The sequence below is a fragment of the Schistocerca piceifrons genome, chromosome 2 (genome assembly GCF_021461385.2).
Source record: "Schistocerca piceifrons isolate TAMUIC-IGC-003096 chromosome 2, iqSchPice1.1, whole genome shotgun sequence".
NCBI lineage: Eukaryota > Metazoa > Arthropoda > Insecta > Orthoptera > Acrididae > Schistocerca > Schistocerca piceifrons.
Window position 1 is genome coordinate 485,142,431 of NC_060139.1, and position 13,540 is coordinate 485,155,970.

Consider the following 13,540-nt stretch of genomic DNA (forward strand, 5'->3'; position numbering starts at 1 on the left):
ACAAATATGTTTGTAAAAATAACAGAATAAACAGTTAAGTAAGTAAATGCTTAAACCTGGGTTTTGTCTATTATTATTATTATTATTATTTTGTAAAAATAACATAAAGGATGTTTGAAGTCCCTGTTTGTGTTGATTTGCAGCATAATTGGGAGTTGCAGATCATAAAAATATTTGATTAGTAGTCTAGAACCCAGCTTGAATACAATACTACAAAATGGTTTTGTTGTTAACCTGCAGATTGAAACGAAAGGGTGGTGGAGCAATACTAATATTTGTAAATGGTCCCATTATTGTTGTGGTAGTGTCAGTTCCTGTATACTTATTTCCTTTATTTATTTATTACAGAAACCATACATCATAACTCTGTGTGCATATCGTGATGTTAGTGGTTTATTTTCTACATACATTGCTGAGGAAGAACCTGAGATAAAAACTGAGAAAGAAAAAATTGAAGATGCTGTAAAAAAGTAAGTCCTTAAAGAATGAAACTTTTGAAATGCCAATCATCCATTCTAGTATGTTGGCAGAACTGAACATTGCATGATTTTCATTTGTTTTCTTTGTGATTAGTTAACAGTGTGCTTCGCGATGTAACAGCATGCTCTCATAGTGGAAACATATTACTAATGTGTTGAATGTTCTGCAGAAACTGTTCGCAACCTCCATGGGATGTTGGATCAACATAATGCACTGAATAAGTGAACTGTGAGGAGACATTGTTAAATTTGAAAAAACTGATTTGCTTGTTGACATTAAACCCTTGGGGTGTCCTCGTGTTAGGTGTTATGTGGAAAAGTCACCATCGTGGGTGATAATGTTGCTGTAAGTCCAGTGAAATCTATTTGCCGACATCCACAATAATTGAATGTTCCCTGAACCAGCATTCAGTGAATTCTGAAAGAATATCTGCACCTTTGGGCCCATAAAATTGATATGACACAAGAAGTGAAACCAAACAATCATGAAGAGCATCAAGCATTTGCCCATTGTGCATTTGAAAAACAAAGGGTGGACAACAGTTTCATTAAGAAAATAATATCCTCTGATAAGGTGCACTTTGTGTTGAATGACTTCATGAACAAGCAAAATTGTGGTATTTGAGACACACACAACCCTCGAGTAATTATGTATAACCTGTTACATCCACAATGTGTGACTCTTTGTTGTGGTGTTTGGGTCGAGTGCATAACTGCGCAGCATTTCTTCAAAGATGGTGCTGGAAATGCATTAACAGTGGATGGCAAATTCTACTGCAATATGTTGAGCTATGTTGAAGAGGTTTTGTTTCAACAACATCCCATGACCTGTCACATCAATTACAGTAATGGATTTGTTATGAAAGTGGATCATTGGGTGGGTGATTTCTCGCAATGGAGATGTGAATGGGCCATTCAGTTCTTGTGACTGAACACCATATGATTCCTTGTTGTTGGGAGTATTTGAAATCCTATTTGTACACCTACAGGCCACAATCATCTCCAGAGCATGAAGCCAAGATTCAGTGTATGTTTTCGTATATGCCAAATAACTATGGAAGATTTCATTGAAATAATGAGTGTGCGCCCGCAATGTTATAGGTGACATTTGAGTTATACCATATTTCGTGCATAATCACAGGTGCATACACTGCAATAATAAGTAAATCACTTAATTATATAACAACAATGGAAATTCCTGCATGGAACATTACATAAAATAAGGGAGGTGCAAACTCTCACCTACAGTGGACTGATGTGTGGCACATAGTACTCATAACAGAAAACAATATTCACACTAGCTTTCGAGTTATTGCTCTTTTTCTCACGAAAATAGACACATTCACACACACAAACACCCATTCCCAAGGTGAGATTGATTTTTGATACCAGTTGCCTAGCCAGGCGGTAGCGACATGGAGATTGGCAGGGGGAGGGGGGGGGGGTGGGGGGGGGAGCATGAGGCAGGCAGGGTTTACCAGGATAGGATAGTACAAGGCATCGTTGCACTACAACATGAAAGAAGTCTATAAAACTAAAAGATACTGAGAGAGAAGGAGAGGGTGAAGAAGGGAAGGGGGAAAGGAGAGGAAGGTAAGGAGGGGAAGGGGGGGGGGGAGAGAGAGAGAGAGAGAGAGAGAGAGAGAGAGATTTTTCCCTCATGGAGGGAGTAGTGGGAGAAGGCAGTCGATGATCTGTACCAGGAAGGAATGGAATGGACAGAATAGAGAAAGGAATTAGTAAGATGAGGCAATGGGAAACTGGTTAGCAGAGGTTAGGCCAGGGGGATTGTAAGAGCACAGGATATGCTAGAGAGACAATTCCCACCGGCTTAGTTAGGAGAAACTTGTGCTGGAAGAGAGTATCCAAATGGCCTGTGTAGTGAAGCAGCTGTTGAAGGCATTTGTGTTGTAGTGCACAGCGTGTTCAGCAACTGGATTGTCAGGTCTGTGATTCACCACAGTTTGATGGTAGCCATTCATGCGAGTAGATAGTTGATTACTTGCCACGCCCATATAGAATGCTGTGGGTGTCTGTTGTGTGTTTGAATGTGTATATTTTTGCTAGGAGAAGAATAAGAACTCAAAGGCTAGTGTGGATACTGTTTTCTGTTAAGTGTCTCTATGCGCCACACATCAGCCCACTGTAGGTGAATGGTTGCCTTTCCCGTATTTTAGAAAAATTACTTAATTTCATCAATAAGTTTAATAACTTACAAACACTCGAAAGTTGTGTTTTTAATGGGACATCCTTTGCATACACAGACACATACTTGTTGCACACTTTATCAGGGCTGCTCTGTGATCGTTAGAAGTTAGTGTACTTGATGTTGGCCGGCCGCTGAGGCCGAGTGATTCTAGGTGCTTCAGTCTGGAACCACGCTGCTGCTATAGTCGCAGGTTCGAATCCTGCCTCAGGCGTGGGTGTGTGTGATGTCCTTAGGTTAGTTAGGTATAAGTAGTTCTAAGTCTAGAGGACTGATGACCTCAGATGTTAAGTCCCATAGTGCTTAGAGCTATTTGAACCATTTGAACTTGGTATTGCTCTGGAATGATTACACACATTGTCAACTTTATCTGCATAACACTAATGTGTTTCGCAACAGTAATTAGCCATTATGGATATAGTGTTGGGCCATTTGCAGTGTTGTGCGTAATGATTGTTAATATTATTTAGAAAAATGAATGGAGAGGCTAAACCTGGCCCTTCTGGCGACTTTCCATAAAATTTTTTGTCCGTTCTATGACACATCAACAGATTATACATTTGATACTTTTATAAGCTATGTGTTAACTACTGTGTCAGGAGGAGGTGGGGCTTGTCTCAGCAGCTGATGTGCTATGAGCTGATTTCGAGCTTTCTCTCCCAGCATTCTGTACTCAGGCGCCAAGTAAAAGTGTGCAGTCAGTACACCTGCATGGTTTCCCATTGATCAACCAGGCTGCGTTCTCAGTTACATTATTTTAACTGTTCTGTACTGTAGTGTGTTTTAACCATAAAATGCCATGAAGCGTATGTCTTTCAGTCTTGTGTGTGAAAGTGTGAGTGAGAAAAGGATGGCTGAGAATTAGGTTTCATTTTTTACCTTTTGGTGCATAATTAAAAATATTTATTTTGTCTCTAATGTGTTCATTAAGACCACTGATGACATCACTATTAAATCCCTGTAGGTACTGTCGCTAATGAGCTCATTAAGGCCAGTGACAACATCATTGTTGAATCCCTATAGGTACCAATGCCAACACCACCACCACCACCACCACCACCCCTTTATATCAGCATTGCAAGCAACTGGAGTGAAGGACTGTAACAGAGCCGCAGTGCTAGTGCAATGTAGTCGGCTCAAAAAATCTAGGTGTTCAGGTGTTTGTGAATGTATATTACTAAACTCCTATCCTGGTACCTGATGCCAAGTTGCAGAGTACCTATCTAATGGCTTCCAGACACAACAAAAAATTGATTTTCAGTGTTCCCCTTAATTATTGACTGAATTTAAAAATTCCAAATGTCATCACAATCTATGCATTTAAAAGTATAATTCTATGTGCAGGCTTAACACAATAAGACAAGTATTACAGTTAGAAACTGTGTGTATTTCTTGAGGCTTCCAACCAACTTTAAATATAATTTCAGACCTTTCCTAAACACTTTCTCTCACATACTTACAGTAAAATATTTAACACATTAACTCCTTTGTTAGGTAATCAGACATTTGAAGCTGTTTTACACATTAAAATTCAATTCTTTGATTATCGAAGGTTTATCGGATCTGTACTAATTAGCTCTACAGTAGGTTATCGTCCTAAAGCTTAGTAACATATTCAGTCTTATTTATGTGCATATTGTACACTCAGTAACTATATGGTGAGTTGTTAACTTTGCTCCTTCAGTTATTTTTATTCCACCAAGGACCTCCCATCCCACATTACCCTACAGCACAAAGTTTTAATCTGCCAGGAAGTTTCATATCAGTGCACACTTCGCTGCAGAGTGAAAATTTTTCTCTGGATACTCGTTTTATAATAAATCCCATAAGAGATGAAGCAACAAAAGAGAGTATCAGTGATGTTTTCCAAAGAATAATTAAGAAGATAGCCCTCTTGGAATGCATGAAAAATAGATGATATTCGTGATCAATTCCCCATCCCCTCCCCCGAGGGAATAAAAAGTAATGCTAAATATGATGTTATAGTTTTATTCCTAACACATTTGTTTCAAGAAATCATTTTTGTGTCCACATTGGATGCTCCCTGTAACTGCAGCACAAGGTGCAAGAACCCCTTGTATTGGGAATATTGTTCATCAGCAGAAAATCCTCAAGTCCTTCTATTGGACCTGTAACAAAATAATGTTGAATAAGTTGTTTTCTGTATATTTTCTATCAGCATACATAGGGTAACTGAAGAATAGTAAGTTCCAACAAAATGGTGACAGGTTAAAATGAATGCCATTTTCTTCACCCGCAAAATCGAAACAAAGAAATGCACTAAAAGTAGACTTTCAAAGATATCGGAAAATGGCAAAGCACGTTGATAGAGAGTTCAATTTAGAATGCCGGCATCAAATTCCAATAAAATATTATGTACTATTTTCAAGTTACATTTGAAGCTTACAAGTTGCTCAAACAATTAATTCAGCTACCTCTCTAGTACAATGGAAGTTATTCCATGATGTCTTCACAGATGTCCTACTTTGGTGTCCCTTCATTTTGTCAGTGTTTTCCATATATTCCTTTTCTTATCGATTCTCTGGAGAAGCTCCTCACTCCTTACCTGACCAGTCCACCCAATTTTCAGCATTCCTCTGCAGCACTGCATCTCAAATGCTTCAATTCCCTTCTTTTCCTTTTTTCCCAAAGTCACTATCAAACAATGTTGTGCTCCAAATATACATTCTCAGAAATTTCTTCCTCAAATTAATGCCTATGTTTGATACTAGTAGACTTATCTTGGCCAGGAATGACCTTTTTGCAAGTGCTAGCCTGCTTTTTATATCCTCTTTGCTCCATTCATCAGTGCGTTATTTTGCTGCTTATGTAGGAGAATTCCTTAACTTCACCTACTTCATGATCACCAATCCTCAAGTTAAGTTTCCACTGTTCTCATTTCCGCACTTCTCATTACTTTTGTCTGTCTTCTATTTACTCTCGATGACTATTCTGTACTCATGACTGTTCATTCCATTCAGCAGATCCTGTAATTTGTCTTCACTTTTACTGAGGATAGCAATGTCATCAGCCAATCTTATCATTGATATCCATTCACAATGAAATTTAGTTTCACTCATGAGTCTTTCTTTTATTTCCGTCATTGCTTCTCCGCAGTATAGATTGAAGAGTAGGGGCAAAAGACTACGTCCCTGTATTACACCCTTTTTAATTCAAGCACTTCATACTTGGTCTTCCAGCCTTATTTTTGCCTCTTGGCTCTTGTACATATTGTATATTACACGTCTTTCCCTATAGCTTCCCTTACTTTTCTCAAGATTTCGCACATCTTGCAGCATTTGACATTGTTGAATGCTTTTCCCAGGTCGGCAAATCCTGTGAAGATGTCTTAATTTTTCTTTAGTCTTGCTTCCATTATCAACCACAGTGCCAGAACTGCCTCTTGGTGCTTTACCTTTCCTAAAGCCAAAATGGTCATCATCTAACACATCCTCAATGTTCCTTTCCATTCTTCAACTTATTATTCTTGTCAGCAACTTGGATGCATGAGCTGTTAAGCTGATTGTACGAAAGTTCTCGCACTTGTTGGCTCGTGTAATCTGTGGAATTGTGTGGATCATGTTTTTCTTGAATGCAAATGGTATATTGCTAGACTCATTCATTCTACATGCCAACGTGAATAGTCATTTTATTGTCACTTCCCCCAGTGACATCCGAAATTCTGGTGGAATGTTATCTATCCTTTCTGCCTTATTTTTCTATATCTACCTGGTTTCTTCTTCCATCAAATCATTAGGTGTATTTTCCCCATCATAGAGTCTTTCAATGTGCTCTTTCCACCTATGCATTCTCTCCTGTGCATTTAACAGTAGAATTCCTTTTGTACTCTTAATGTTGCCACCTTTTGCTTTTAATTTCACTGAAGGTTGACTTGAGTTTCATATTGATGACTGAGTCCTTCTGACAGTCATTTCTTTTTTGATTTCTTCACATTTTTCATGTGACCATTCCACGTTAGCCTCCCTGCACTTCTTGTATATTTCCTTCAAGAGTGACTTGTATTTCCGTACTCCTGAATTTCCCCAAACATTTTTGTACTTCCCTCTTTTGTCGATCAACTGAAGTATTTCTTCTATTATTCAATATTCTCAAATACTTTCTCAATCTCTTCATTTTCTACTTGTGATGTTGGCATGTACACCTAAACTGTCATTGTCTGTGTTGGTTTGCTGTCGATCACTGAACTGTTCACAGTAACTCAGTCTCTGGCCTACCTCCCTATCCATAACGAATCCTACTCCCATTAGGCCATTTTCTACTGCTGATGATATTACCCTACACTCATTTATCCATAAATCCCCGTCTTTTTTCAATTTCACTTCACTGACCCCCCACTGTATCTAGATTAAGCCTCAGCACTTCCCATTTCAGATTTTCTGGCTTCCCTACCATGTTCAGACTTTTGACATTCCACACCCTGACTCACAGAATGTTATCCTTTCATTGGTTATTCTATCTTTTTATCATGGTCACCTCCCCCTTTGCAGTCCCGTCCTGGAGATCTCTAATTTGGAATCTCTTGCCAATGGAGAGATCACCATGACACTTTTTCAGTTACAGGCCACATTTTCTGTGGATATGCATTGTGTGTCTTTAATGCAATGGTTTCCGTCACCTTCTGCATCCTCGTGCAGTTGATCATTGCTGATTCTTGTGCCGTTGGGGCAGTTTACTACCCCAAGGGGAAGAGAATGCCCTTAACCTCTTGTCAGCTCCTCTGCCCTCTTTGACAAGGCCATTGGCTAAATGAGAGTGACTTCTTATGTCAGAAGTCTTCGGCTGCTATTGCTGATCATTTTTATTCAGAATTTAAGTGGTGGCTGGGTTCTAACTCGGGATCGAGGACATTTTGATTAATAATCAAAGACTCTACCCTTAGACCATAGGTCTACTTTTACACTTCATGTAATTGCTAAACCTGGAAATGAAATGAATCAATCTCCTGACATATTTTGGTACTTGCACACAGCAATTTCTTGTGGAATAATTTTCTGAGGTAATACATCAAATAGATAGAAAGTATTGATTGCACAGAAGCAAGCAGTAAGAAAGTCACTTGGGGACCTCATCAAGCAATTAGGCATCTTAACAGCACCATCGCAATACATACGGTACATTCTCCAATGAAATTCATCATAAATAATCCAGTGCACAGTGATACCCATACCTACAAAACTAGAGGCCAAAATGAGTTTTGTCACCCATTATTAAAGGGAGTGGCACAGAAAGGAATTCAGTATGCAGCAACAAAAATTTTTGATCATTTGTCCAATACTATAAACATCTGAGGTAGCAAAGCAAGTTTTAAATCTAATTAAAAACTATTTCTTATGGACAGCTCCTTCTGTTCCATAGATGAATTTTTATTTTAAAATTGGTATTTTCTACATTCAAAAAAAGAATGTTCAAATGATATGTGGAACATGTAATTAACTAATTTCATAAATTACAAATTGAAGAGTAGGTTACTATTACTAAATGACAGACAGTACTTAAACAGTTATGTGTCTTTTAAAATTGCCCACGGGTGGAGCAGACTGTTGCGTTCCTTCCACAAATGAAGCAGTGTCTGGATGTTACAAGTGTACTTATGGAAACTGAACTTCTGCTGCTTCACTTCTCAGTCATGGAATTGGCAGTCACAAATTTAATTACAATAATGAGAAGCCCTCTTGACAGGTTGGAGGAGGAGGAGGAGGAGGAGGAGGAGGGGGTGAGCTGGGGGGAGGGGGGGAGGAGGGGAGGAACACTGTAAACAAATGAAGAGATATTGGGAAGAAAAGAAGTGCTACATAAGTTCACACACATTTCTAAGCTGGACATAATGAATTAAAAAGAAAACTTATATGTGAGAATATTCTCCATTTACAAGTTTTTAACTTAATGAGGTGGTGCAGTGCATAATGCACTGGACTCTCATGTAGGAGGATTGGGACATCCAGATTTATGTTTTTGTGCTCCCTTAACCATGTAAGGAGAATTCCAGAGTGGTTTCTTTGGACAGGATGTCACTGGTTTTCTTCCATATCCTTGTTCAATCTAGTCAGTGTCCCACCTGTGATGACCATATCATCAATGGACACTAAACTGTGATCTTCATCTCCTTGTCCTTTACAGAGCTTAATCATTAGTATGGCAAACAATATCCCAGTACTTACCTAGAATGGTTTAGGACAAACTGGCAGACTAAAATCGGAATGATTGAGTCTTTGCATGAACAGTAATTTTTCGGTTCATTTCAGTTAATTTCAGTTACTATATGACAATCAAGCAAACCTAAAGTATTCATGTACAAACAATATTTCCCTATGTATTTCGTGACGTTTCCCAGTTGGTCGAATATTCCATCACCCTTCAGTCATGCATCCAGTATATTGTTAATTCTTATTCCAGAATTTTGACTGCCAGTCTTCTAGCCATTCTCAAGGTGAGTCACTTGCAAGAATTTTAAATAGAGTAATCATGCATGTGCCACAGATAACTGTTGCTAATAAGAGCATCAGTTGTAAATAAAACTTGACATGTGTAAAGAGAAAACCAAAGCAAGTGTAGAGTTAGCAAATACACAGTACTTATGAGGTATTTGGTTGATTAGTATGGATGGCATATGTTGGAATGCCAGGCAGTGAAGACTTAGAACAATCTTTTCTTTGAGAGTGTAAATGTGAAATGAAGTGGTTTCCATAATTTGTTGAGCTGGAAACCCTTGTATTGGTTGAGCAGGTTGTCTGCTGATAGTATTTCCATAGATTCCTTGACCACTGAGTCCTAGTAGGATGAGGCTGTGAACAGTTTAATAGCTTTCCCGTAATCCATGGAATGGACAGCAGAAATACAATGTTCAGCAGCTGCAGGTTTTATTGGGCTGTGGAAGGGGGTGTATCACTGTTATTTAAGGCAATGTTCTTTTACAGTTCATATTGTTTGTCCTGTGTATCTGTTACCACACTCACAAGGAATTTCGTATATACCTACTTTTCATAAAATCAGAGCTTGCCTTGAGCACCAATGACACACCCTCCTCTTATATAGCCCAATAAATGTGCAGTGACTGAACATTCTATTTTCGCTGATCAATCTGTGGAATATGGGGAAGTTAAGATACTTTCCACAGGCTCATCCTAGTGAGGTACAGTGGTCAGGGAAGCTGTGGAGATAAAATTGGCAGACAACCTGCTCAACCAAGACAAGGGTTTCCAGCTTGAGAAATCATGAAAACCACTCATTTCATGTATGTGCTCTGAAAGGAAATATTGTTGTAAGTCTTCACTGCCTGGCATTCCATCACACACCACCCATAGTAATCAACAAACACTTTTTAAGCACTATGGATTCCCTGACTCTTCACTTGCTTTATTTTACTCTTAAGCACATAACATTTTATCAATGGCTAACACTCTTGCTACTATCAGTATTATCTCTGACACGTATTCACTTACTCCACAGTATTGTGTAAAGTGATGTAAAAATCTTGCAAGCAGGTCACCTTGAGAATGGCTGATTGTTTGTCACCTGAAATATTGGAACAAGAATTAATAATATTCTGGAGGCATGCTCAAAAGACAATGGAATATTTTCCTACTTGCCATTCATTTTTTACTCCTAAATTGTGAGCACTTAGCACTAATATGATTTTTTTCTTCCAGGCATTAGTTAAAAAGTGCAGGATAATAGATATCCCCTGGAAAGCCAATGAGTGCTGCTATAAAATGAGAGATGAATCTTCAGCTGCCATATCATGATACATTTGTGTAAGAAATACTTCATTATTCACGGCAGTGCACATGAACCCAAATCTAAATAAACTATCATCACATTTTCTATACTTGCGTTTCCTGTCTGCATCACCACTTTCCTTGTTATCATTGGCAAATTCTCACTTTTTGTTTCCACTTGCAAATTTAAAAACTTTTCCATAGCTTATCGCCTTTATAAACTTAATAACGAAGTCATAGTGTAATGAAAACTGGTTAAAAGCACAATAATCACTACAGGTGCTAAGTGTCATGCACGATAGTTCGCTTAGGTGTTATGACTGCTTACGCAAGCGGCCAACATGTAAAGTGGAATTCCTCTGAATAACACAGGTTGACAGCAGAAATGAAATTTCTGACAACTGTCTTCTTTGCCACTAATTACAAAACAAATCCACGGTGTCCCAGGCAGTCATTCATGATGCACTGGTTGAATACCACTGGCATAAACACTAGCAAAATTTTTTGTGATAACTTAGCCCACATATCAGGTCAGTCTCCTTTACTCCTCAACAATGAGTAACATATCTGGATGTGTCTGTCCATTTCCAAGATACAGATGTTCAAAGTTACCTTGTATGTACAATAAAATATGCACGTGAAGTCAGGTGTGAGGCAAAATATAAACATTAAATAACCACGGAAAATTGCTCAAATTCTCTAGGCACTTATCTAGAAGTGCCATTTTCCGTGTTCTCAAATATATCTATGTGTTATCGAGAAACATAAAAACAAAATTTTTGGTACCAAAACAGAGCCACAGATTCCACAATGGCTCTGTGTAGTAAATGGGTGTAATTTTAATGATATATTTCTAAGATCCCAGTCTCAAACATCCTTGAATATTTTCTTGATATCTTTATGTGTTTCCGAGATACAGAGGTTCAAAGTTACCCAACTTGTACATGTAAAAAAGCTTGTAAAATTGGTGTGAGATGAAACAGTCTCCATATCATCAGGAGGGTTCTTGGAACCTCATGTTTGTAGTACTGAAGCACATGCAAAATTTTCGTGTGCATAAAATTCACTCTGAGGTGTATAATTAGTTTTGCATTATTTCAGTTTCACATAAGGTCCCCCCCCCACCTCCCGCCCCCAATATGAGAGACATACTCGCTGGGGAAAGAAGAGAATCTGTGGAAAAATGCACCTATTGGACCACAAAAAAAAGCCAATATGTTCCTGGTTAAAAGACTTTGACTGTAAAACGGGGTATCAGCTGCCTCATTCTAGCTTCCTCAGCTTCTTTAAAAATTTCCAAAAATTTTTTTTCATACGAACATGTGTGTGGAATTTTATGCTGAGAGAGGAGGAGAGAGCAGTAAATACTGGAAAATAGTAGACAGTGGTTGTATACAAAGACCAACGAAGTTAGTGGCAATGTGAGAAAAAGCGAGGGGCACAGTGGCGGTGGAACATAGTTGACAGTGACAGAACAATGCTAGAAAAAGAGTGAAGGAGACAGTGTCAGTGGGAGAGGAATAAAGAGAAGGAGAAAGTGGAAATGGGTGTGAGCCAGTGATAAGGAGAGACAGTCTATGACAGTGACAACAAGGAGGAGGGAGATAAGGACAATGAGAAGAGATAGCAGTGGTGGGAAGGAATGAATCAGACAGTAGCAGTAAGAGAGATTAAGAGGGAGGTAGCAGTGGTGGGGAGGAAGGAATGAGACACTAGCAGTAAGAGAGATTAAGAGGGTGGTGGTGGTGGTAGGAGGACAGAATGAAGGAGACTGTGGCTGTGGACAGGAGAAAGTAACAGTTAGAGAGATACAAGGAGAGATTGACAATTAGTTGGAGTGAGTGAGTGAGTGAGTGAGAATGGGAAATTGGGAATGGATAGGTATGAGTGACATACAGCAATGTACTAATGGGCGTGAGTGAGTTACAGTTTGGGAACTTATGGGGGTGAGAGGTGAGTTGTGTCTTAAAAAGAGAGCGAGTTTTGGGGAAAATTTTTAAAAGTGCTGAGGAAGGTGGAATGAGGCAGCTGGTACCCCACTTTTCAATAAGAGTCTTTTAAATAGGAGCATATCCACCTTTTATGATACAGCTGCACAGGCTGAAGTGACTGCTCTACTGAGATTCAACCCTTTTGTGATCTGACTAATTTGTCTATTGACCATAGGAGATCCAGGTTCAAAGTATCATTGAGGAATGTTAAATTCTGAGTTGTCAAAACATCCAATGGCTTCGTTGGCTAATACAAAAGTGGTTGAGTCGATTTGATAATAATTGTACCAATGACTGTAGCTGAGAGACAATATGTCGTAACTTTAATTAGTATCCTGTTGTCCTGCAATTCCATCCTACTCTCTCGCTTTGGCCTTCTCTGTTCATAACAGTTTGCCATTGTCACTTCCGAGGAAAAAGCCGAATAGGTCCAGTGTGTGTGTATGTTCTGGAAATGCAGCTGCAGCGACAGCACTTTTATTTTATGCTCAGCTGCTTCTGTTTTTCCCAAGAACAGTCTGCCTCACATGCTTTTTGCCCAGTTTGAACCATTCTAGTTGGACAGATTGAAACTGTCTCTCTCTCTCTCCCTCTCTCCCTCTCTCTCTCTCTCTCTCTCTCTCTCTCTGTCTCTCTCTCTCTCTCTCTCTCTCTCTCTCTCTCTCTCTCTCTCTCTCTCTCTCTCTGGCACTCTTGCAGTTTCTCTGTTGACTTTAGCACATTTGCTTCTTGTCCCCCTGAAGATGTGTATGATCACCAGGAGTATTACATTCATCTTGGAGTCTTGGATACTACCAGTGATGTGCCACTTGGAAGACAGAAGTTTGTGTTGGTCCCAGTCCCTCTTTAAAAAGCTCGTGAACATGACTTGTCCTATACAGAAAAAACTAACAGGATCACCCATTCACAGTCCATAACAATATTTTAAAAAATCCCCAAAATACACAGTTCATAATATCAGAAAAACAAAAATCAAACCCCAATATCTCCAACAAAAAGAAAAGGCTAACATGCTGTTCATTCCTGTGGTCTAAGTGTATATGGTAGCCTTTGTGTTCCCTGTTGACTTACCCTCTTTTTCTTCTTCTGTTTTTCCAATTCATTACGTCAGACTGACAATGACACAGG

General features: G+C 39.0%; 1 protein-coding gene across 6 annotated transcripts in view; it reads left to right on the forward strand.

Moving 5' to 3' along the window:
* Window positions 1–13,540, forward strand: part of LOC124777949 (cleavage and polyadenylation specificity factor subunit 1) — a 299,452-nt gene that overhangs the window by 150,558 nt on the left and 135,354 nt on the right. For all 6 annotated transcript variants that reach the window (XM_047253499.1, XM_047253500.1, XM_047253504.1 and 3 more), the window contains one exon: window positions 349–470. In XM_047253499.1, the coding sequence (XP_047109455.1) occupies window positions 349–470 (122 nt within the window). The remainder of the gene's footprint in view (window positions 1–348; window positions 471–13,540) is intronic.